This window comes from Rhinolophus sinicus, linkage group LG10 (genome assembly GCF_036562045.2).
Source record: "Rhinolophus sinicus isolate RSC01 linkage group LG10, ASM3656204v1, whole genome shotgun sequence".
NCBI classification, from domain to species: domain Eukaryota; kingdom Metazoa; phylum Chordata; class Mammalia; order Chiroptera; family Rhinolophidae; genus Rhinolophus; species Rhinolophus sinicus.
Genome location: NC_133759.1, coordinates 96717765 through 96743072, shown reverse-complemented (window position 1 = coordinate 96743072; position 25308 = coordinate 96717765). Strand labels below are relative to the sequence as shown.

General features: G+C 41.4%; 1 protein-coding gene across 5 annotated transcripts in view; it reads left to right on the top strand.

Annotated features, from left to right (window-relative positions):
- The window catches only part of ATP10B (ATPase phospholipid transporting 10B (putative)), a 316187-nt gene that overhangs the window by 207553 nt on the left and 83326 nt on the right, over positions 1-25308 (top strand). For 4 of the 5 annotated variants that reach the window (XM_074313866.1, XM_074313867.1, XM_019740727.2 and 1 more), the window contains 2 exons: positions 16554-16848; positions 17862-18056. In XM_074313866.1, coding sequence (XP_074169967.1) covers positions 16574-16848; positions 17862-18056 — 470 coding nt within the window. In that variant the 5' untranslated portion in view covers positions 16554-16573. Of the gene's footprint in view, positions 1-16553; positions 16849-17861; positions 18057-18737; positions 19380-25308 lie in introns of those variants that run through there. The other variant, XM_019740746.2, reaches the window with a different exon arrangement.

The following is a 25308-nucleotide window of genomic DNA, read 5'->3' as shown; positions in this document are numbered from 1 at the left end:
GACCTTCTAGAACTGTCTCTCTTCATTATGAAATGGTCATTATAAAACTTACCTTGCAAGGTGATGGTAAGTTTAACAGATAACCTACTCAACAGCACCTAGCACACAGGAAGGACCAAATAAATGGCAGCCATAGTTATTTTGATTTTGACAATGAGGATAAAGTTATTCTTATTAGATGTTTGGGATCATTTTCAAACAACCTGGCTCTTTTCATGTGGACATCTGGGATGCCCCATACAATTTCAGGCCATTGTTATAAATCCCTGTTTTCATTTGAAAATTCATCTCAATTCAATTCAACAGCTATTCAGCAAGCATTAGGGGCAAAGTATATAATGCATTGGCCTTTGCCTCAAGAAACTTAAGCTAATTTGGTATTTATTGTTCTGGGTGCTGAGTCCCACTGCAGAGGCCTCCACCAAATCTCAATCCTATTGAGTTTCCTTATTCATTTATTTGTTCATCTGTTTATACCACAAACATTTAAATTATTGTTGTGTACCAGCATTGTAGCAGATCTGGAACCAGACACAGTCTCTCTCCTCAGGGAGCTTTCTGAAGGGGAAACAAGTGAATAGGCAATGAGAATGCAGGGGATTGGTGCGAGGTTCTGTCTAAATTTCAGAGAAAAATGACACTGGGGACATCAGTGTGTGTACACTCTTTCTGGCTAAAGTTCCACCTTGAGTGACTCGCTGCTTTGTGTCCTGGCAAGAACACAAATAATAAAAGGCTTAAAAAGCCTGTCTTATTTCTTTAGCTTTAGACCAAGTCCCTGCCCTGAAGGAGAAACTTCATCTCAGTCTGACTCTGTGTGACCCTCCCAAATAGAGCGCCCATGAAGCACACAATAAACCAGCCTGTTTTTCCATTCCACACCCAGCATCCCACCTTATCCCTGGTGTCTTGTTTTGGATTCATACCAGAGACTCTTCCTTTAGTAGAAGATGGGGCAAAATGAGTGACTAGACATCAAAAGAGCTCTGTGAAGTAGTCTAAGGACAGCAAGGTGGCGCTGAGTAGGGCTTCCGAGTGCAAACAAGTGTGGGTTCCAATCTGGACTCTGCCCCTGTGAACTGTAGGATCTTAGCAAAGATAATCAACCCCTCTGAGCCCCATTTCCTCTTCTGTAATAGGAAAATAACAATAGCTCTTAACTCTCATGGCTCTTGTGACGATTAAGTGAGTGAATGCTTGCAAAGGCCTTAGCTTACTCCTTGGCATTGGATAAACTCTCAGACAATTTGTTCCTGTTAAAGCAGGCACTCTCCAAAATTATTGTACATTGAAACAAACTGTCCCAAGTTCAGTGAGGGCATCAGTTTTCAACAGGAAAGGCAGTTTCAGGGTACCTAGACTTTTCTCTACAAAAAGAGAGAAAAGTGAGAAAAGTAAATGAACTACAAAAAAGGAGAATTGGAAACACACATACATCCCCAAAAGACACACCAGGACTTACCCTACACCCAACTTAAAATATTTTAACATTATGTCATTTTTGCTTTATATTTTTTTTAGTTGGGGTTGAAGTTTATTTTATATCTCTCTCCTAATCCCTCTCCTTCCCTCCTTCTCCAGAATAACTATTGCCCTCATTTGGGTATTAATTATTCCCATGCATGTTTTTACACTATAATAAGTATATATAAATCCATAAATAATATGTTGTATTGTTTTAAACCTTATCTAAATGGTATTTATGACAGAAACTCTTGGTTACGTACTCCGTATTTATTTATCTTCCTTACAGAGCATGTAGTTTATTCTGGGCCACAGTGTACCCAACTGAAGGACTACTTTCCCACCTTCTCTTGCAGCTATAGGGGTAGCCAGTGAGATGAAAGCAAAGGTCATGGGCAGGGCTTCTGGGATGACCCCTTAAAGGGACCCAGCTGGCAGGTGCACCTTTTGCTTTTCCTCCCCTTTTCCTTTTTCCTACTTGGAATATGACTGGGGGTTGAAGGGCTATGAAGCCCCAGTAGTCCTTTGGTTCATGACAGCACCATGAGGTTGGAACCAGCGCTCAGCATGGTGAGCATAAAGGCCTGAGTCCCTTATGACCTTGGAGCCTCATTGTATTTTTTGTTTTTATTTCATGTAGCTGAACCTATCTCTGAATGCCAGAGAATCACACTGTATGTATATCATCTTCCAATTTGAAGTTTTTGATCAACATTATACTTTTTTTTGTTGCTCACCATTCTGTTTATTTTATGAGGCAGGTATACTATTTAAATCACCAATTCTAGAGTTAGTCGGATCATCCACAGCCCCACTCTGCCACTGACGGCGAGACCTTGGGTAATTACTATAACTTCTTCCTTGGTTTATGCACCTATAAAATGATCACAAGATTGTCAAGAAAATTAAATAAGTTAATATTCACATACAAAGTCCTTACCGTAATACCTATAGCAAAATAATGATTAAGCCTTTAGAGGCTTATTATTATTTTGCCATTTATCTATGATGATATAGTTTCATTTTACCTGCCATATATTTTGTTTTATAAATATATTACAATTTACTTTTTCATTCTATGTTTGATGGATATTTAAGTTCTTTCCAGTTTTTAACTTCTAGTCAATGATAGTACTCTGAACATATCTGAACGTGTCTCCTGGTGCACACATGTGCACATTTCTCCAAGGTGTCTATTTAGAAGTAGAAATGCTGAGTCTAGGGTACGTGCACTTTTAGCCTGGCTTGATAACGCTAAATTGTTTTCCAAAGTGGTCCTAACAATTTGTATAAGAAAGTGTTCGTTGCATCTCATCTTTGCCAAATAATTTCTTTGCTCAGTGAAGTTAGACTTCTCATTTTTTGCCAATCTGATGGGGGTAGCAAGGTACCATTTTGTTGTTTTTTTAATTTGCATTTCCTTATTACTGGTGAAGCTAGAAATAATTTCACGTCATTTGGACCCATTTGGATTTCCTCTTCTGTGAACAACCTGTCCCTCTCATTCCTACCTTTCTGCCTTTTTTTAAATCTATTTTTGTCATTTCCTTTTTAATCTATTTTTAATCTATTTTTATCGTTTCCTTTTTGAATTTGTATTTGTAATAATATCGCAAATATCTCTTCCCAATCTGAGACTTGCCTTTCCACATTCTTCAGAGCACAGAAATTTCAATAGAGTCAAACTTATCAACTTTACTCTGATTATTAATGTCTGTGTCTTAAGAGTTCCCTCCCTACCACAAGCTTTAAGAATATTCTCCTGTAGTTTGTTTTCAATGCCCCCTCTCCTGGAGGGAGGGCCTTAATCCACCTGGAATTTATTTTTTTGTGTGCTTTGTGAAGTAGAAAGTTGTCGTTGTTGTTGTTGTTGTTTTATATGAGTTAACGATCTCAACACTATTGAATGAGGAGTCCGTCTATCCACACTGATGGATAAGGCCACATCTGTCACACATCAAGTCCCCGTGTGTACATGAGTCTGTTGTCTGGCTGTCTGGTGTGTACCACCATTTGTCTCTTTGCTATTCTGGTGCCAATCCACTGTCTGATCCTCAGTCTCTAAGGGGTCTTTAATCCATGAGATAGTTCAGGAACCTTGGTTTGTTAGCATCGTGCAGATAAATCAAATCCTAGTTAGGATGGCTTTTCCCCTGTTCAGACAACTCTTCCAGCACTACGTAGGACAAGTCTCAGTGCCACAGGAGCACGGCCTTTTACCAACTTGCCTTTTACCTCTCTTCTCACCATACATACCCTCTGGTGTTTCAGACTCCAAAACCCATCCACGCAACCTGCCACCGTTGGAGGCTACGTGATGCTCTTCTCCACAGTCCCTCTCCCCATATCACTGGACAACAAAGCCGTTTGTCTTTCTAACGGTCCAAAGGAAAGGAAAGGTGCTGCGATGTGACATTCATAGCCTGGATAATTATGCAGCACTTGTGACAGAGACCATTATATTGGAGCTATAACACATCACCAAGCCTCACATGCACAACTCTAAAACGACTGAGAAAATTAGAAATAAATTACCCACTCACCACATGGGGTGTTATCTCCTTGGCTCTCTCATGAAAAGACAGGATGAAGTGGTAGGGGGTGGGAAGGAGGGTGAGTGTAGGTTACTTCCATGTGTTAATTTGCTTATATTTCAATTTCCTGTATCAGAAGAAGAAGCCAAACTAAGTGCACCAGAGAGATTGCGAGTTTTGTTTTATGAAACAGATGGCAAAACCCATGCAACATCCTAAAAATGTTTAACTGGTTGCCAACCCCCCTGGGCACCAGGAAATGTCAGGGGGTCTGCTTCAGCAATCTCAGTCAGAGTCCGTCAGACAGAAACATAAAAAGGCAAGGCCCAGTGGTTTTTCTAAACATCCAGAATCTCTCGCCAAAGATTGGGGTTTAATGAAGAGGGGAGAACTGAGCCTCGGGGACATAGTCTTCAGAAGGGCCAGATTTCCTAGAGGCACGGGCAGCCCCCAGCCCCCATCAAGCAGTCCAGCCAGGGGCTCTCACTGTCATTCTCCTTCATTCTGGTGGTGGCTGATTGATTTATCACTGTACAGCTTCTCCATATTTCCATGGACCTTTGCTGTTAAACCCGAGGAGGAGTTAAGTGGTGAAACCTGTTTCTCTACTTTCTTTTCAGTTTTTGTCTCTTTTCTCTCTTCTGCCTCTGGGTTCATGGTGCTGTCATTAGAGACCACAGTCATTTTGTCCTTCACAATCCACTTATCTGACAGCAATAAACTTTACTATAGGAAACAAACAGATTAACAGCTGTGGTGCACTGTTCTTCAGAAAGCCATCCATGCATCGGTTCAACCCCAGCCTAAAGATAAAACATGTATATTGCGATAAAGGAAGGAGAGTGGGGGACATTGTCACATGTCAATGCAAAGTCTCTTATGCTTGCTTGCAGTTGTCTTATAACAACCAGGAGCCCTTTCAGGGTCTCAAATGAAGCAAGAAGGTTAGGACTGGCTATTGTGGAGAACCCAGGGTTCCTGCCTGAAACACTGGACTCCTGCTCACTCATATCTGCTCAGGGGCCCAGCCATAGTGGGAGAGCTAGAAGCTGTGTGGGTTACAACAGAAAGTCACTTGGTTTGTTTCAGATAGGAATGAAAGGATAGTAAAACAATTGAAGAATTCACAAACAAATCTTTGACTCTTGGTGCCAATGACCAAGTATCATTGTGGCCTTGGGGTCAGATTCTGTAATTTCTTCTAATTTGAAATGCTCTGTAATTTAAGAAATTAAAATAATGCCCAGGTGAAACCCAAACAAAGTCTGTAATTTAATTCATGGTATTGTACTGATGTTAATTTCCTATTTTGACAAATGCATCTGGTTCTGTAAGATTAGGAGAATCTCGAGTGAAGGAATTCTCTTCTGTCTTGGCAGCTTTTCTGTAAATCTAAAATTATTCCAAAATCAAAAGTTTATATTTTAACAAATTGACCAGGACAATCACAGACATAAAAGCTATAGAAGTAAACATCCATGGCTCACACTGAGACAGAAAAACCAAAAGATAAGCAGTCTGGGGTCTACATATGGAAACCGATGTTAACTCTCCTGCTGAATTTCTTTGTCACTTTAAGCAAGTCACCTACCTCTCTTCATTTTATTTATTATTCCAGAGAAAAGGGGCAACCAGATTGATCTGTAAAAATATAAAAAAATTCAGAATTCTCCACAGCCATCCCCTCCAAGCTACAATTTCACCGAATATGAAAATGCAGTATAAGCAAATTTACTTCTGCAAATATTCTAGTTAACTGGACAGTGTCAGTTCCAGTATATGCAAATATCAAGTCATTTCTAAGAAAACGGGAAACTAAAGGGTTAGGAATAAATAAGGATGGTTTACTAGAAGTAAAGATTTGCATGAGATAATATTGAAAGCATGTGGATTGTGGTGCTAGCACGGCACACTGGGTCTGTAGGGAGAGCCTTTGTTGAAAGGTATGAGAGCAGCCTGTTCCCAGTGTTTGGGTCAGAAATTCTTCTGAGCAGACTTAAGAACCTGTAATCCTGTGTCTTGGAAGAGAGCTTCCCCCAATAATTTGCCCACCTCAAAAATCCAGTCATTCAGAGTCGCTGAGATCTGAGGAGACAGAAATCAAGAGCCCTGAGTCATAAATCAGAACAATTTTTGTTTTGAAGCTTCATAACAGATGTGAGGGACAAACAACATTAATCTCAAGTCTCTTGTGTTAGGAGAAGCAAGCATTAAAAAGTCCTAGGGAGCAGATTCTGAATGAAATTATGCCAGAATTATTGTTATTCAAAAGAATGTGTCTTTTATAGTTATTTAGTATGCTACCTAGATTGTTTTCAAAATATTTTTTATTATGTTCTCAAAACTTAGTCACAAGGAAAGGGTCTTCTACGGTGAGTTCTCAAGTTCCTGAACCACAGATTCTTCTAAATGGACTTATTGGGGAATTTAACCCCTATGGCTGGGGAGAACCACTATAATACAGGTCCAACCTACCTCAAAGGATTGTTTGGAGGGTAAAATGGAAATTCTTTGAAATTTTCAAAAATAACATTGAAATGTAAATTTTTATTCATCAAAGAAATCAAGCCTTTCTTGGTGCTTATTGCACTGGGGAATGAAGTATACAGTGCTGACTGCTCCCAGGAGGCAACAGGATAAAATGATGACTGACCCCAGCAGTCACTGGGGTAGATTGGTCACCACTTCCATGAGACACTGGGGAGTAGAGTGGTGACTGTTCCCAGGAAGCACTGGGCTAGAGTGGTGACTGTTCCCAGGAGGCACTAGGGTAGAGTGGTGACTGCCCTGGAGAAGCCCTCACTCCAGACAAGTCCATAGGCTCAATGCACAGCACTAGAAATTAAAATCGGATAAAGACACAGTACTATGAAACACATGAGTAGCCCTTCAATCATACTTCAGGACAAAGGAAGGCTTTCTGAGTGAGGTAACATCTAAGTACTAAAAAGAGGATGGAAATTAGCTAGGCTTTGTGGAGAGAGAGGTTGGAGAGTGCTAGTGGTATTGGTTGTCACAGTAGGAGAGAGACAAAAGGAAATAAAATATTTCCTCTGACTAGAGTAGATCATGAGAGAGAGATTAACAAAAGATGAGGCTGCATCTCTTCATGGAGGGAAGGCGCTGTAAATTATGTTCAAGTTTTGTCGCTATCGTTTCTGGGGATAATTGAAAGCCAGAAAAGGTTTTGAACAAGATGATGATATGAGTGGATTTACAATTTGATGACATCTTTCTAATTTCACTGTGAGAAAACAGATTGTAGGTGAGCAAAATTGAAAGATAAGGGCAAACTATGAAAACTTTCAAGTAACGGAGGCAAGAGATGAGAGTCGTGGCAAAGGGTTCAGAGAAGAGGGAACAGAACTGACAGATATGTATTGGTTACAATCAACAATATGTGGTAATAGATTGGATTTAGGTAAGAGAAGATTCAAAAGGGTAGCAACTGAAAGGGTAGCAGTGCCGGTCCATGAGATAGGAAACAGGGGACAGTAGCAGATGCAGGAGTGAAGATAATGAGTCTGTTTGGAGGCAAGCTGAGATTGACATTCTTAAGAGACATCCAAATGGTGGTGTTTAATAGACAGTCGGATCTTTCTTGAAATGCCTCCCTACTTAGGGAATAGAACTTTGGAACATATGAAGGCCTTTTGAGAACTTGTTCTTTATATATTAATCTAATAAAAGAGAAGAAAGAATAAAGATGAGAGGGCTCAGTTATTTCTTTGGAAATACAAGAATATTCAACCCAAAGCATGTATGAGAGTAACTCAACCAAACAGATGTATACAAAAGGCGGCTACATTTCTGAGAAGAGACGAGATCAGCCACTTAGCAATTATGTGCTATGAGATCACTTACCTTTTCTGGATAGGCAGTCATCTGGGGTGGAAATAATCTGCCCTCCGGCGAGGTTCCTCATCAGGGTCACTCATCCCCTTGACTTCAGAAAAGTCAGGGTGAGAATTAAACCCGAAGTCAAAGAAACATGCGTGGGCCTTAGCGATTACCTGGTCCAACTTCCTCATTTTATAGGGGAAGAAACTAAGGCCCAGAAAGAGTAATGGACTTGCCCATAGCCACACAACTTATTAGTGGGATGTGTGAACCAGATGTCAGTTTAGCTTGGTTTACCTTCTTTCCGTATCTTTCCATAATTCTTGTTCCCTTGCCATTCATCCCAAGTGCTGGTCAGAGTATATTCCTGCCTGAAGAAAACTCTGGAGGCAGCTGCTAAAATACCAGTCTTTCCCACCCCACTTCACAAATCTGACCCTACACTCTTCTCACTAACCCAAGTGTCTAGTCCATTTGACCTTGAGGAAGCTCCTCCCAAATTTTCCATGTCCTACCTCCACTCCAGCCTTTCCTGGGTGTATTAGTCAGCTCATAATTCACATAACTATGCATATGCTTTGAGTGAGGCAAATTGAGCCCATCAGTGTGTACTATTGTCTTGTAATTGCTTTCAGCCCTGCAGACTTTGAACAACTTTCTTCACCCTTCAGCTCAGCACTGATTTATTCTGTTTCTGTGAGCAATTTATTCACTTTTAATTAGACCCAACTTAATTATTCTGTCAGTAAAACAAACCAAAACAATCTAAAAAAACAACTTTTCAGTGAAATCACATTTCTGCCTGGATGGATAAAAAAAAAAATGAAATTATGCTTTTCATTTTACCTGCCTGTTACGAAAAAAAAAAAAAAAGATTGCCCACATTGTCTTTTTATTTCCCAAGATCTTTTGCCTTTCGGTAGGAAGACACTGGGGAAATCAGGCTTAGCCTAGAGGGAAGGAGATGGGAAAAGATAGTTTTCAGTGGAGAGTAGATATGTGAGTGCGTGATGCAGTGTCTTTCCAGGTTTGTTCTTTGGCAACCCCTACCTTCGAACGATGTGGATGCTGGTAAAGAATGCAGATTTCCCACCCCATCCCCAGAGTTTCTGATTCAGTGGGTCTGCGAGAATTGGAGCTTCTCACTTGCCTATTCTGACACCTTCTGGACTCACGCCTGCTTCTGGACAACCAAGCCTTTTTATTCACTAATAAGCCACTTCTGCTTCTCCAGGAAGCTTGCCTCGTCCTACCCAGCATCATCCATGTTTTCTTCCATCCCTGGCAGCTTTCAGTGCTTGCTGTCTGCACTTACTCAGTTCCCCATTGATAGCCTACCCATTTACCTTTGTTTTGTATATATCTTGTATCTCCAACTATGTTGTTAGGTCAGGAACTATGCATTACAGATCTTCCTCTCTGCACTTACCTGAATACTCTGCCTTCAGTTCTGGGCTCCCTCTAGTTCACCAGTGTTTCCAACCTTTCAGAGCCCAAAGATCTCTTTTGTCATCAAAGAATTTCACAACCTCCGCCCAAGAGAAACTAGAACTTTAGTATTTGTGGATTAAGAAAATACAAAAGAGCAAAATCCTACTGTGAAATCCATAATACTTTTAAACAGATTTTCAGTATATCCATCTCAAGAGTGTCTGCCACACTTAAAAACAGTGGCTCATATGTGTACACAGTATGTAACGTGTTTCATCTACAGACTAAGCGCATGTGAATTATCTGACATCTTGCTATCAGCGGCCCTCAGGGCAGTGTTTAAAGGCAAGAATCTAAGGGCCCTCTCGGCCTCAAATTTGGAGTAGGACACCCAAATAGAAGGTGTCAGAGTGTTTGGAAAGTATAAAATCTCTTTCTTCAGCTAACAAGGTGATATAATGATAGGTCTCACCATGCCGTATTGTCATGCTGCACACCACGCCAGTAGCTCTCATTGGATTCATTCCATACACAACTCTCTGAAACAAATGTCATTTAATCTGGGACCTAGCAGACACAGCCAATGCTCACCAAAAATGCAATGTACTGTCCACATAGCTCAGCCTCCCTTGCAGTTGGGATGAAGCCATGTGACTGGTTCTGGCCATTTGGCTATGAGCAAAGTGATGTAGTTCACTTCTGGGTCCCTGCTATGGCTATATTTAAAGCCACATGTTGAGATAATGAGATGGAGGGAGACTGGATCCCTGAGTCACTGGATAGAGGGAGTGACTCAAACCTGCAAACTCTTCATACGTTGTGCTAAGCCACTGAGACTCGGGGATTGATTTGTTTCACAGCCTAGCCTAGCCTGGCTAACATACTAGGCAAAGAGTGAAGAAAAAACTTTCAAGGGAGAAGAACTGCTAAATGCCCAGACTGATACACAAAAGAGAGAAGAAGAGATTGGAGTATTTGAGAATATTGAGCAAGAAGGAGAAAGGTTCGCAGGAACTGGATCGTATGAAATAATGTAGGCTATCAAGAGAAGTCTGGATTTTACACAAAGCAATTATAAAGAGCAATAAGAAGAGGACTGACATGATCTGATTTAGACTGTAGAAAAATAACTGGCTGCTGTGTTAAGACTAGATTGGAAAGGGAGCAAGTGAGGATGCAGGAACCCATTAAGAAGACTAGTGCAATAGTACGTCAAGAGATAATGCCTTTCACTAGATTGGAAGCAATAGAAGTGTTGTGAAACAGATAGACGTGAAGACTATTTAGAAGGCAAAAATGAGTATACTTTAAAAATAGACTGGCTGTAGTAAATAAAGGAGAAATCTAAGAGAAATCTAGAAATGCCTAGGTCATTTGGGTAAATGGTGATGCTATTTATAGAAATGGGGACTACTGAAACCAAAGTGAATTTTGGAGGGAATCCAAGAGTTTTAGAAGTGTTAAAGGTGACATACCTCAGAAACAAATGGAGGTGGTAAGTAAGCAGTGGGATACTCTTCTCCAAAAATTATGAGAGATGTCTGAGCTGCAAATACACCAAATGGGAGATCAGCTTGCTGGTAACTTGTGAGCCCTAAACGCTAATGAACTTGGCGGGTAATGAAGGATGACATGGCAGACTACTGAACTATCTTCCTGCCTGTTTAAAAAATAGTTGTCCTTGAAAATCTGTATGAGTAAGGCTCTTATGGACTGAGTTGCTAAGAGAAAACCAGTCGTGGATAAAATGTATTAACTAAATGACTGGAGATGGAGGCTAAGCATGACAGGCAGACGATGCATGAGTTTTGTAAAGATCATTCCTGTCCCACGAAGGTCCTCTCTGTAGGATCCAATCATTTGTCATGTATTTTCATTATCTTCTACAGAACTGCATCCTTCGGTTGATTTTATTTAAGGTGATTGCTATTACGTTCTCACCCTCCCCTCCTCTTTCACACTAATCTCTACTCTCACCAGCCTCCAAGGGCAACAGTCTCCACCCCACCCTGTACAAGGGCCTGGACTCATTTCTTATTCAATATTTCTTCCTCTGTAGAGGAAGTCAGCATCTGACATCCTAATTATAGGACATGTTTTGTTAGTGTGTGAGTGAGGCAGAATCACAGCTCTCGCTCTTCCCATTGGGAAGGACAGGGCACTTTCTGGCGCTTACAAGAACTGACTGCACACAGCAGCTCTGTGTAGACTCCTGTAGCTGAGTACCAGGAGAATGAAGACTGAAATTCAGCCGTCCCTAAGGCTTCTAGACTATCTGAACCTCATCGTAGAATAAGGTCTCTCTTTGACCATTCCTTTCCCATGAAGGCCTTACTGAACTTTCCTGGGCAGGTCCCAGAACTGGAAACCTTCATAAGAGGCTAGCAAACTGTGATTTCTATATTCTGCAACTAAACATACATGCTCGAATCTAAAATGCCATAAATTTAATAAAATGTTGTGAAGGTAAAAAGAAAAAAAATAAATAAACATTGCCTTATCAATTAGGGACATATCTTAGGTCCAAAACTTTAAAATGTAGGGGGGACAAAAAGTACATCTTGGATTCTAATAGATATAAGTTTTCCTGAAAGGTAGTAGGAAAAAAAATGACAGATTCTAGAGAGGAATTATTCTGTTCCCCTTACTTTTGTTTCTTCATCTGTAACTTCATCTTACTTGTGTTTCTTCATCTGGGTATTCATAAAATAGCCAGAAAACTACATAAATGCAATGGCCATTTGCTGAAGCAAATCCAATCAAAATAAGTGGGGAAAAAACAAAATGAATAAGAAATTGATCATAAAGTTGTTTTACTGCAAATCTTTCCTTGATCTAGTAGGATGCTCGGGGAATGGGTAGGAATCTTGTTCACTGGGTTCTTAATTCTGGGTTAATGAAAAGCCCTTTTTTGATATTGCTGTTGTTGTTTTGACACTTCTGTGGGAAACATACACACACACACACACATAAAAAAAAAAACTTGCAAAACATGTTAACAGCCTTTTCTGCATTAGTAGGTATGCCTCAAATAATGATAATGACTGATGCTTTCTGGGTGACTGGTGATGTTTCTGAACCTGGTTCTCAGAGCAGCAAGTAGAGCAGGTCTAGAACAAACCCCTCAATTTTAAATATCAGTGTTTTAACACAAAGCAAAAGGTGATATTTTAGCTTCTAAAAAATAAGTTGACTTAAAATACATTGCATTTCATGAAGCACATGATATTTGGGTATGGCAAAAATTGGAAAGGTAATTCAAAAATGACTGCAATTTGAGGAAAACTAATATAATTGATTGATTTGACTTCAGACTATTTCTTCTAAGGAGCTTATTGTTTGTTAACTAGGTGTCTAGCAGTAAATTCTTTCTGTGAGATTTACACATTTTGTCCTCAGGGTAGAGTGCTTTAAAAACCCCTGTGGTTAAGGCCAAACTTTCTTAGATTCTATTATAATTAATTCTAATATTAGGATAGTGTACTATTTATTGAAAATCTAAGGGTAGATTAAATTTTATAGGACCTTTGTTCCCCCATGGTCCTGACCAATTGATATACTTTTTAGAGAACTGAACCTGAAGGGAAAATAATTTTCTAGTAACCACTTATTCCTGCATTCTAGCTCTCTACTTGAGTCTTCCTTCTATTTTTTAAATTCCTCGTGTTCACTGTAGCCACAAGGAAGCTTGCAAAGGTGGTTTCTTCTTAGGTTGCTCACTTCCAGACACACACACACAGTATACACACAACACAGACCTATCTGCACAACACAGCCAGACACACACATACACACCCAGTACTCCATCCAGTTCCCTCTCACTTATCCCTTAATCTCAGCTGAAGCCCCACAAAGTCACATGCATCTGTAATGCAGTCCCATTGCCCTCTCTTCTCCTTTATGGCACTTGTCCTGGTTGGTGAATATATTTTTATTTCTATGAGCTTGTGTTTAAAATCTCTCAGCCTCACTAGAGCGCAAGCTCCAGGAAGAGAGGGATGGATGTATAGGTTTTACGTACCAAGCGCAAAACCAGGGTTCAATGAGTATTTGTTGATTCCGTGAATGCCTGGTTGATTGACCCATAACAATGAAAACGGAATTTGCTAACGATGGGGTTTACTGGGATTCATTAAAATGAAAAAGAAAGGAATTGGGGTTAATTGAAAATATGGGCCAGGCCAGACGGAGAAAGTTTGGGAATGGGACAGCATTTCTCAGCAAACTACGATTAACCTAGTATGCTAGTCTGATGGCCCCCATAGAGGAATGTCCCCCCAACTACCAGCTAAGGGACATTCTGCGCAGGGAAAAACAATGTTGGTGCTGGAGAGGATTACCACTCCAAGCCAGAGTCTTGTGAGTGTGAATTAGGGAAACTGGAGTTTATTGTTAGTGAGAGATGCCATTTCAAAAAAGCAGAATGAGGAAAAAGACTTTACAACAGGGAGTACATTGGAGAGTTTCTTCGGCATGCTCCTCCCCTTCTGAAAGCAGTAATAAACCACACCTCAGATAAAAGGATTACACAGTCATTCTTTGTTTCCTGTTCTGCTTTTGCAAAGAAGTTATTTACTGGAAGAAAGGGACAGCAATGGATTAAGAAGCTGCCACCCCAGGCCCAGTATTGGCCTCTCCAGCCCATTCTAGTGTGCTTGGGCCAAAACAAATCCTGGGATCCACTGCTCTGCTCATGTCACTTCCCTGCCTGAAACTCTTCGGGGTTCCTCTTACTCTCAGCATAGCAAGCAGCCCTCACGGGCCATCTGGCCCTTGTCTGTCTCTCCAGCCTCAACTTTCACCACTCTGTCCCCTAATTCCATTCATTCTGTGGGACACTCCTGTGAACTTTCTGTTTCTAGATCCAGTTCTGCCTGGAACAAGCTTCCACAAACTCCCTACCTAGCTAACTCTTACACATTTCTTTTGGTAAGTTTTAAAAAATATTCCTTTTCCTAGGAAGTCTTCCTGATTGCCACCGTGCGTGCGTGTGTGTGTGTGTGTGTGTGTGTGTGTGTGTGTACATATATACATATATACACATACAAATATATACATTATTTTGTAACCATTGAGATGCCTTGCTTCTTTAGCCATACCCACTGTAGGATGGATTTCCTGGGAACAACAGCATTTTTTTAATATAACTACCATATAATTACTAAAATCAGGAAATTCGACATTATTAAAGTACTGTTACCTAATCTGCAATTTATATTTAAATCTTGTGCCTTGTCCCATAATGTCCTTCATACTTATTTTATTCCCATAGTTCAGGATCACACATTCCATTTATTTGTCGTCTCTTTTTAGTCTCCTTTAATCAGAAACAGTCCTCTGCCTTTCTTTGACCTTTGATCATTGAGAAACATAAGCTAGATATTCTGTAGCCCTCAGTTTGAGGTTTTTCAATATTTCCTCGTGTCTTCCTTGGAAGTGATATGTCCTTCTCAGTGCATTATGTCAGGAGACACAAGATGTCACGTTATCCCAGTATTCCTGATGTTTGCTTTGATCCGTTGGGTAAGGTGGTGTCTGCCAGTTTTCTCCACTACAAAGTGATTGGTTTTTTTTCTACCATGGTAATTCATAATTTGGGGGGAAGATATGTTGAAACTATAGAAATATCCAGTTCTTCATCAACCTTTCATCCAATAGTCTGGCATTCGTTTCACATCTGCTTTATTTTTTTAAGAAAGCTTATTTTACGTTGTTAATAAAAAAATACGATTATGATAAATGGGCTGTTTAAACCACCCCACCTAAAATACCTGCATCTCCCACATCAATCCAATCTCTTCATTGATGAAGATCTTATCACCTAAAATTGTGCGAAGTCTCATATGTGTGGCATCAGCTAAAGCAATATTTCTCATTTGCATTTTCTACTCAATTCATGAATTATCTTTTCATTTCCTTTCCTTTACAATAAAAAAAAGAATCCATAAAAGGGGCATGTTTTTTATAATGAGAAAGAAGATATAGAATATTATTTCTGGCTTGTCAAATGTCACGATATTGCTTTTGGTCACATTATGATGGGCATCAGTAATTGCATTTATTTTTTCATGCTTGTTACAAGGACTCACTTAAGACTCTGAAGAGCTTCTTGCAGCCTTGGGGTCTGTGGATTGAAAATCATTTGGAATGATTACAGTCATGAGGAGAATTATGATAAGGGTCAGTTCATATGGGCATCGGGAAGGTAAAATATTACCATTTAAACTAGAAATGGGACTTTTTCGTCCTTAAGTGAATCATATTTACAATGACAGGTGGGGTAGCTCATTGTAAGATTAATAATACCTGACATTCACTCATCCATTTATTCAAAAGAAAATCATCCGGTGACCCTGCTAGGTGAGAAACACCATTACATACAACTTCTGACTTCATAAAGGATGTCTTTGAATAATATCCTTCTGAGTCTTTGAGCAAGATTTGGCTAAAAGGAACCCTGAGGACTTGCTTATAGGTTCTATTTAAAGAGCTCAGAAACTGAAATATCCTAGATAAAGCGGCACTTGTCCACCATCTAGGGAGATGGCTGCTTGAGTCAGTTTCAGAAACCATGAAATGCAGAGAGGAAGGAAGAGACCACCCCCAACCCCACCCCCAGTCAACCAGACCCGGAAAAGCCAGCTTGTGTTCAAGCAATAACATTCCACACAGCCCAATCACCTCAGGCCTCAGTGTCCTAGAGAAGAACTTTTCTCTTCTGTCCCACCTATTACTCTTGCTTGAGGTCCTGGCCCCAAATGAGGTTCTCCAAAATAGCATCAGTATCAGAAAATTTTAGAGCTAGAGAAAAACTACAGAATAGATACCTTTCCCTTTGAGACATGTCTTAAACATACTTGAACGTCCTGTCCAGTTTGTTCCTCACAAAAAGCTTGTGAGGAAAATAGAGTGAGAATAGGTTTCCTCGTGTTGCGGTGAGGAAACTGAGGACCATCAAGGTGAAGGCACAGTTCAGTGTTCGCAATGAGGCAGAGCTAGAATTCTGACCTCTGGGATCGTAGCTCACCAGGCCGTACTTTGGCTGAGAGCCCCAACCCCCTTAAAAGCTTCCATGTCTCTTATCAGTGTAAGTTCTATATTATTTACATGATTATTTGCTTAATGTCTCTCTCCCTAGAACATGTGGATGATGGGGGATTGAACCTATTGTTCTCACGTTGTTTCCCAGAATCTTCCTTGGATGGATGGGTGGACAGATGGATGAGCCGATTGATATACCACATATTTCTTCTGACTGTAGCGACTTCATGTGTCTGTTTTCAGACTGTAGCTTGCTGTCAGAAATGGCCCTCTCAGTGGACTCATCTTGGCATCGGTGGCAGTGGCGAGTTAGAAACGGCCTCATCCAGTCTCCATCAGAAGTCACACCACTGCTGTCCCCAGAGAAGGGGAGGCAGAGCCACAGGCTGACGCAGCAGCGGGTCGTGTTCCCCAACAACAGCCTGTTCCACCACGATTGGGCAAAGGTCTCCGGGAGATACTCTGGCAACAGAATCTGCACGACCAAGTATACCATCTTTACCTTTCTGCCCCAGAATCTCTTGGAGCAGTTCCACAGGTACAGAAGCACTTGGCCAAACAATACCCACTGTAAACAAGTATCTGCCACTCAGATGAACTCAGAGATGCTGCCCTCTGGGCCACCTTTCCTTTATTATCCAAATGCATGTACCTTGAAAAGACTTGTCATTCATTCATTCATTCATTCATTCATTCAATATTTATCAGATTCTACCTTGTGTTAGGCTATGTGTTGAGTGCTAAAGATACATGAGGGAAAAAAAGAAAGACGTAGTCCTGACTTTATTGTGTAGTGAAAGGGACAGGCATTAATTTTAAGAATTATATAAATTAATGTAAAATTGTAACTCACATAGGTATTTCCAAGGAGAGATATATGGTGCTGTTAGAGTAAAAGGGAAATCTGTCCTAGATAAGAAAGTCAGGGAAGTCTTCCTGGAGGAAGTGACAATTGAAATATAACCTGAAAGAAGAGAATGCATTAACTGGGTGAAAAGAGGCAGAGAGAAGTCAGGGAAGGGAGCCAGTAAAATGTTCCTGCAGACAGATCTTCATGTGCAAATGTTCTGTGACAAGAAAGAGCCGCATGATTTGGAAAACTTAAAAATGCAAGCCACTCCTTTGAGATAATATATTTACAAATCATCTTGTAATTATAAAACAAAATATGCTTAGCTATCATCCTAAATTTAGTAATTATTATATGCTACCATTTATTGAGCAACTATTATGTTGCAGAACCCTCTTGTGTTGTGCACTTAACAAATATTATCCATGTAATACTTAGGAGAGCCCTTTACAGTAGGTATTAGTATTCCCATTTCTCACAAGATGAAACAGGCTCAGAAAGGTCACTCGGCTAGTGAACAATAGGAACAGAGTTTGAATCTAGAAAGATTTGGCTTCAAAGCCTTTACCATAATATTGGAGGTGACAGTGAAAGAGAATGTCATTTTAGTTGGTTAAGGGCCAACAGTAGGGAAGAAAAAGTGTGGAGACTATATGTTCCTTCCCCATGATTTTAACTCACGGCTTGCTCACCCCTCCCAGATGGGCTAACCTCTATTTCCTGTTCCTGGTGGTTCTGAACTGGATGCCCGCCATGGAAGTTTTCCACCGAGAAATCACCATGTTACCATTGGCCGTTGTGCTGTTCATCATCATGGTCAAGGACGGCGTGGAGGATTTCAAGAGACACCGCTTTGATAGAGAGATAAACTGCTCCAACATCCAGATATATGAAAGGTAAGAGAGATCCTGCTTTTGTTTTCTCACTTGCAAGTAGGTTATGCAAACCCATCAGCACTTGCAAACGATTGGTGTCTCTTCACACGTTCTATTTTCTTAAGTTCACTTAATTCAATGATTCTCAACCAGGGCAATTTTGCCCTGCAGGGGACATTTGACAATGTCTGGAGACATTTTGGTTGCCATCTTGGGAAGGATGGTGCTACTGGGAGCTAGTGGGTAGAGGTTAGGGATGCTGCTAAACCTCTTACCATGCACAGGACAGCCTCCACAGCAAAGAATTCTTACCCAGCCCAAAATGTGCACAGTGCTGAGATTTAGAAACCTTCATTTAACTCATATAAACACTCATATAATTAAGCATAAGAATGTTATATTATCAAGAATAGGGTTGAAAGCTCAAGATTTAAAATCCAGCATTGCCTGGATCATCTCAGGAGACCAAGTTTAGGAGCAGCTTTTTGGAGGGCGACTGGCAATGTCTCCCCAACAAGGAAATGGATCCCACTTTAAAGCATCTGAGCCTCTTGGCTAAAAGGCTTTGCTTTTAGAACTTAACCAGGTAGGTTTTAGGACCCAGAGTTGGCACACCTATTCTTGGCTGCCTGGGGTGGAAAAGAAAGATACCTGTGGGTGGCGTCTACATTCCAACAGGTGGAGTCTCAACAAGTAGAAGGAAGTGGACTGGCGGGTACACACCTGTTCTTTACAAGCTCTTTCCTTGTCATGTTTCTCCCCTGGTGTTTGTACACTGGCTTTTTATTTTTAATTTTTCTTTTGAAAGAAGAGAGACAGCTCCAGAAGAGAAAGGAGGTAAAAGGTGTCAGGGACATGACTCTCCGGTAGCTGAACAATGGAATTTATCAGGGAAAAACCTCTTCTATGGGGAACTCATGTGCCATGCTGTGAGAATTAGAGACGGGACTAAGCAGAGATGAGAAAGGAAGTGAAACGAAGGCGGAAAAGGAAAGAAGACAAGAAACGAGTGGTGGTCTCCAACCTGCCCTTTGAAGGATGGTCCCACAAAGAGAACCCCAACAGACATTATTGTGGGAATCAAATTAAGACCAGCAAGTACACTGTGCTCTCCTTCATACCCAAAAACATCTTTGAGCAGCTGCACCGGTTTGCCAATCTCTATTTTGTGGGCATTGCAGTTCTGAATTTTGTCCCCGTGGTCAATGCCTTCCAGCCTGAGGTGAACATGTTACCAATCTGTATTATTCTGGGGGTCACTGCCATCAAGGATGCTTGGGAAGACCTCCGGAGGTACAAATCCGATCAAGTGGTCAATAACGGAGAATGCCTCGTCTATAGCAGGTAACGCGAAACACTTCGGGGAAGGCTTGTGGGCCCAGCTCTGATCTGCCGGTGGCTGCTGCCGCTGCACCTGCTGTGTGTAGGAGGGATGGCGTAGGGAGGTAATATTATTTTATCTCAGTGAAGCCATTCATTTCTCCATAGTGAGGATTATGGTCTAAAACCAGAAGCGAGAAATGACAACAAAAAAGTCAGTTGTTGATTAAAATTAGGAGGTCTTTATTATGTGGCATTTCCTTAGCTATTTCACCTGGGTTCAGGATTTAAGAATGTTGCATAAATTCTCATCCCTTCTTAGTGTGGCCGTGAGCACCTTGGAGCCTGTTTGGAACCAGGGGGCGAGGCACCACTGTTGGTCAGGTGAGCAGCAGAGTGTTGTGTTAGGAGAAGCAGCGCCAAAACAGCCTGGGTTAAACACTGTCTCCATCAGTCATGACCTTAGGCAACCAACCGATCGAATCTCTCTGAGCCTCATTTTGTCATTCATAAAATTGGGGCACTTCCTGGGTGGCCATGAGAGTTGCACAAGATGATCCTTGGAAAGTGCTTAGTACGACACCTGACGTGCAGTAAGGGGTCAATGTGCAAGCTCAGGCTTTATTTTTAGAACATACAACTCATAGCAGCTCCGTCATCAAGCCTGTCCTTCAGCTTCCTCTCTGATGTTGTCCCAACCAAAGCAAAAACTGCGCCCCACCCGTCCTGCCGCATTGCTTCATGTTATTTTATACATGTCACTGTTCTACAAAGGTTCCATTGAGCGATTGACCAGACTGGGGTGTTAGGAACAGGACGTGCTCTCGGTCAGTAAGGGAAGAAAATGGCGTTACCCTGTGTCTCAACTTTGTGACAACTCACGTAGCCTGGCAAGAAGCAAGGGAGTCGAGTCTGGGCTTCACAAAGGGACTGCCATAATTGAGTGCTTTCCAGGCTAGCAATTTAGAGGCCTTGGATGATTGAATCACTAGCCCGTGAGGGCTTGATTTCTTGGCAGATAAGGAAATTGTCCATCTCTCTCCAGGAAAATGTCCATCGCCCTCTGATGTTTTCCCTCTGGCTTTATCAACCCCAATTCAGCAGTAGTTCCACAGTTTCTCTGGTCAATCTTAGAATGAAAGGAACTTGCTTCAAGGGTACGTGGCAGCTACTCAGGGGATGCTTCCTCCTAAGGAGGGGTCCCCTTCCTTGTGGGAGTGGAAGGTGACCATCTTGGAGCTGGCAGGCAAGGGGCTTTATGAGCCAAAGTCCACTTGGAAAGCTGTAGCAAGGGGAATCTTCTAAGGAGACCATTTAACGCAAGTGGCTCAGGTGTCTTCAGGGCACCCCTAAGAGAAACTCCATGCCTTTTCAGCATCAGATGAGCTTCCGGCCTCTGTGCATGCAGGGCCACGACTGCACGGCTAAAAATTTTAATCTCAAGGGTTTTGTTTTGGGTGTTCTTGTTTTCTTCTCAGCTAGACCTCATTGTCTTGAATGTGGTTGGCACAACCTGGGGTTGAGATTTAGTCATTCCTCAGGTTTGAGTAAGGGAGGTTTAAAGAGAGGGGAAAATAGCTGTTAGGGTCTGATGCCTTTCTTTGAAGAGACTGTTGTTTTTTAAGAAAGCATTGCTTTGCTCCTGTCACCAATCCACCCCATTACTTTTTGTTTTCCACCTTTCTCCATTTTTCTTTTTTTTTTTCCCAGAGAAGATAGTGAGCCAGGAAGCTGTTTCCTTGGGGAGGAACGCATGTGGACCTCAATTAGTCTGGTCCTGTTTTCCCAGCTCTGCCAGAAACCCTCTGCCCTGAATAATGGGCCTGTTCTTGGGGATAATGGAAGGTTGTTCAGAGCACTGACTGACCTGTGCCGGGTGCTGGCCCAATCGAGACCAGGCTGCTGTTGTTCTGTTCTCAGAATAACTTCCAGATAATAATAGAAACCGGGTAATAATACTCCTGGTAATAAGAGACATTCCACAGGCTCACTGGCAGGGAGGGACGTAAGGGGGTTTTGTGGCAGTATTTCCCAAAGTGTATTTAGTGGAATAATAGGGACAAAGCAATCGTCTTGAAAAAGACATTCATGGCCAAAAAATAAACAAAGTATTCTAGCCCGCTTAACCCATGACCTATGAAGGACTAGGAAACAATGGGCAATAAACAAACCTGTTCATCATTGATTAACTCCGTGTTGTTCCAAACGTGCTGAACCTTGGAAATATTTTTTTAACATTTATTATTTTTTCCAGTATAGCAAAATAATTGACTACAGGGCCAGGAAGGTAATTGAATGGAATAGACTGGATACAAAGAGGAAAACACTATTTTGGGGGGACTGATAAACGGCACCAGACACTTGGCATCAGTGTTGGGAGACAATAGGGAGTGGTGGGGATTGTGACAAACAGGGGGCCCATGCATTACTCTCCGGAGGCAGCGCTGGCCACTGAGCTCTGACTGGTTACCATGGGGAAATACAGGCCTAGTTTTGCGAGGTTGCCTGAGTTTTATTAGGGAAGCTGGAAATTAACATTTTCATTCGAAATAACCTGATCTTTAAATTTTGGTAACTGATACAATTTTTTTCAATACTTCAGATCTGTTTGATTTGATGGAAGTAAAGTTCTTATGTTGCCTGTCGGCTCCCTAATTTGCAATCTTTGCTTTATAATCTACTGGGAACCTGGAGTCTCTGCAAAAGAATAATTCTCTTTTTGAGATTTATCTTCATTGAAGGAACCGCTTACCTTCTTTGGGCAGAGAGGGGCTCTGACCTTGAATCGAGAATGCAGGAGTCAGGAAGCTTATACTCTAGACCCAGATCTGGGACTAATTACTGATACAATTGACTCTTGAACAGCACAGGTTTGAACTGCGCAGTTCAAATCTGTATTGTTGAAGGGTCAACTGTAACAGCTTAGAAAAATCATTTAAATCTCTGGATCTCAATGTATAGTTTTGTAAAACTTGGGAGTCAGACTAGATCTTGTCCTGTGAGATGCACTATCAAAGCATAGAACCCACAGCCAAATAAATTTGGGAAATAGTACAACAATGCTCATTAACATAATAAAGGTTCTGGGTGGACCCGGAGTAAGTACCCCAACCCCCTTTGTTTAATTCAGTTGTGTCAGAAAGCTCAACTCAAGCAAGTTTACAGAGAAACCTGTTGGTGTACGTCACTGTAAACATCCCAAGGTGGGCAAGTGAGCAGGCACAGTTCCATCTGCATTCTAGATCTAGCACTCAGTCCCCCTCTGTGTCATCTGTATCTGCAGGCAGACGTTCCTCATGGCAGCAAGATGGCTGCAGCAGCTCCAGCCTTCACATCTATATATGATCATTCACAAAGGGAGAAAGAATGGTGCTCTGGAAGCATTCTTGGAAGGCCAAGGAAGCTTACTCCCCAAACCCTCCTCACACCTCAGTGACACAATGGCTCACTGCCCATCCCTGCGAGCAGAAGATGGGACTATGCTAATTAGCTTCTACCTGAGCCTCAGAGTCTAGCATGAAATCAGCTTCCCTGAAATCGTATGAGCTGCCCAGAGAAGACGTAAAACCCAAATGACAAAAAAAAAAAAAAAAAAAAAAAACAATTTCTGAGAGAAGGGGGAACAGATGTTAGAGAGGCCACTTTCATGTTCTCTCAACATTACCACTTTAAAGTATTGTTAGGACTAGATTCTTTGTAAATTTCTTTCCACATATGAACACGAACATACACACTTTGGGACATTCTGTACTGTTCATCCCTAAAGGTCTTCCAGCTCTGAGGTGGATCGATTCTACGAAAGACCCCAGAATAGGAAGCGAGGATATGCTAGATAAGTGTTAGTTATTATCTTAACTGATGGACGCTCAAGGGCACTGTCTTTTGCCAAATATGACACATGACGGGATGTCAGGCAAGGAATACAATATCTGAGAGGACAATTTTTTTTTTCTGAGATGCAACATAAAAGCTTATATCGCTCGCCCTAGCTCTATCCATTTTGTCTCATATTCACCCATTTGAGAAACTGATGTCCTTTTTGTTGTTGTTTTCATTTCTGTGCAGTTGAATACTAAGGCCCTCAGAATTTCACTCAGCTTAATCTCATGCATCATCCAGCCTAGAATTGTTTATACTATGAGGGAATCTTTTTGCAAACAGCAGAAGCCTTGTTAACAGAATTACAATCCTGTTACAGCATTTTCTTTTAATATTGCCACTGTGCTTGTGGTCTAAAGGTAACCCATTAATCAGATTTATGGAATGACTTCAAGGAGAGATTAGCTTCAGAATTCTATTAGCTTTGTTTCTCCCAGGGTTCAGTTTAATGAATCTAGAAACCATACCCAGCAAGAGATTTTTTTCATCCAGCTTAGTAAATTTTTATTTGTATTCAGAAAACGTGCAGTAAGGAAGCAGCAGTGTGAAGCAAGAGAATCCAGGCAGGTTTTTGTATTTTATATATTGTAATGTAGGAAAAGTATGTCAGTAACCGGGCACTCACTTATTCGTCTGTTTAGCAAATATTAATTCAGCCCAGTGTGTATGTACCACCATAGGCCCTGCGTGCCCTCAAGGATTTCTCAGTTGTCCAGTGGTCACAAGGACCTCGTAAACAGCTATAGTGTCCCATGCTCATCAGTCGCCTATATACAAAGGGCCACAGTCGTGCAGAGGATGTGATGACTCATGTGCATGTGAGAAACATCAAGGCCAAGGCAAGGGACCCTCCCCTGAGGAGGTGACATTTCAGGAGGAACTGGAGGCAGAGCAGCGTTCAGCCAGGCGGAGGGAACCCATTTCAGCTCACATCCTCTTCACGTGTCGGCTTTGTAAAGGTTGTCTCTGTGTGGTTTATGCTGGTTTCAAAATGACCAGGATCAAGATATTTCAGAAACTGAGGTGAAAAATGACTCAGATTAGAAGTTTTTAAATTCTGATTTTTTACCAAGACTTGGAGATATTCTTTCCTGCAAGTCAGGTGGCTGCTATAACATGAAAATAATCCTAGGTGCCACAGGAGAGCGGTCAGTCTTCTGACCACATGGCACTGAGGGCCTGACCTCCCAGCGGAGGCAAGCTCTGCTGGAGGAGAAAGATACCTGGCCTGCGACCTGGTTTTATGTGCATGTCAGTTGCCTTTTGTGTCAGTGACCCCACTGTAAAGCCTGAGAATGAGGAAACCAGAGGTCTTCATGCTGGGTCTGTCACTAATTAACTACATGACCTAAACAAAGCTGCTTAAGCAGTTGGGGCCCCATTTGTCTCATCTTTAAATAGTGATCATAATTTCTCTACCGTATATTTTGTGAAAAGATGTGCAGATGACACACAAGAGGGCTCAGAAATAACACAGCTATAGAAACAAAGTATACAATGCAATGTGAAATGACTGCGAATAAAGCAGTATCAAGAATGACGTTGAAAATGTAACATCTTACTTGATGCTTGCCATCAAGGACTCTGGCATCCAACCTGGGATTGTCTCAGAACTGTCACTTACAAACTGTGTGGGCATGTGTAATTACTTGATCACTTGAGTCTCCATTTCAACATCTGTAAAATGGGCACAGTACTAGCACCTAGCTCCTGGGTTCCTGTGGATTGAATGAAATAATCCTTATAAACCATTTAACTGAGTGTGTGCACCAAAAGTAGCACCAAGTCTTGTTTTTTTTTAATCGCCAGGCCCTTCAACTCTAACTTTTTCAAGGCCAGGCCCAGCCTGAGCCTTCATCTTTCTTGTTACATTCCCCACACAGACAAGGGAGGAATTGCTTATTTTACTGGTAAAAATCAAGGACATTCACTGAACCATATTTACCAGAAGGCAGGGTTGCAATGTTTTAAAAGAAAAACCTATGCTCTGTTCTCTCATTTTTCATTGGCTCTATGGGCAAAATTTTAAATCTGAATTCAGGAAATCCCTCTACAGCCTGGATCTCTTCTCTCC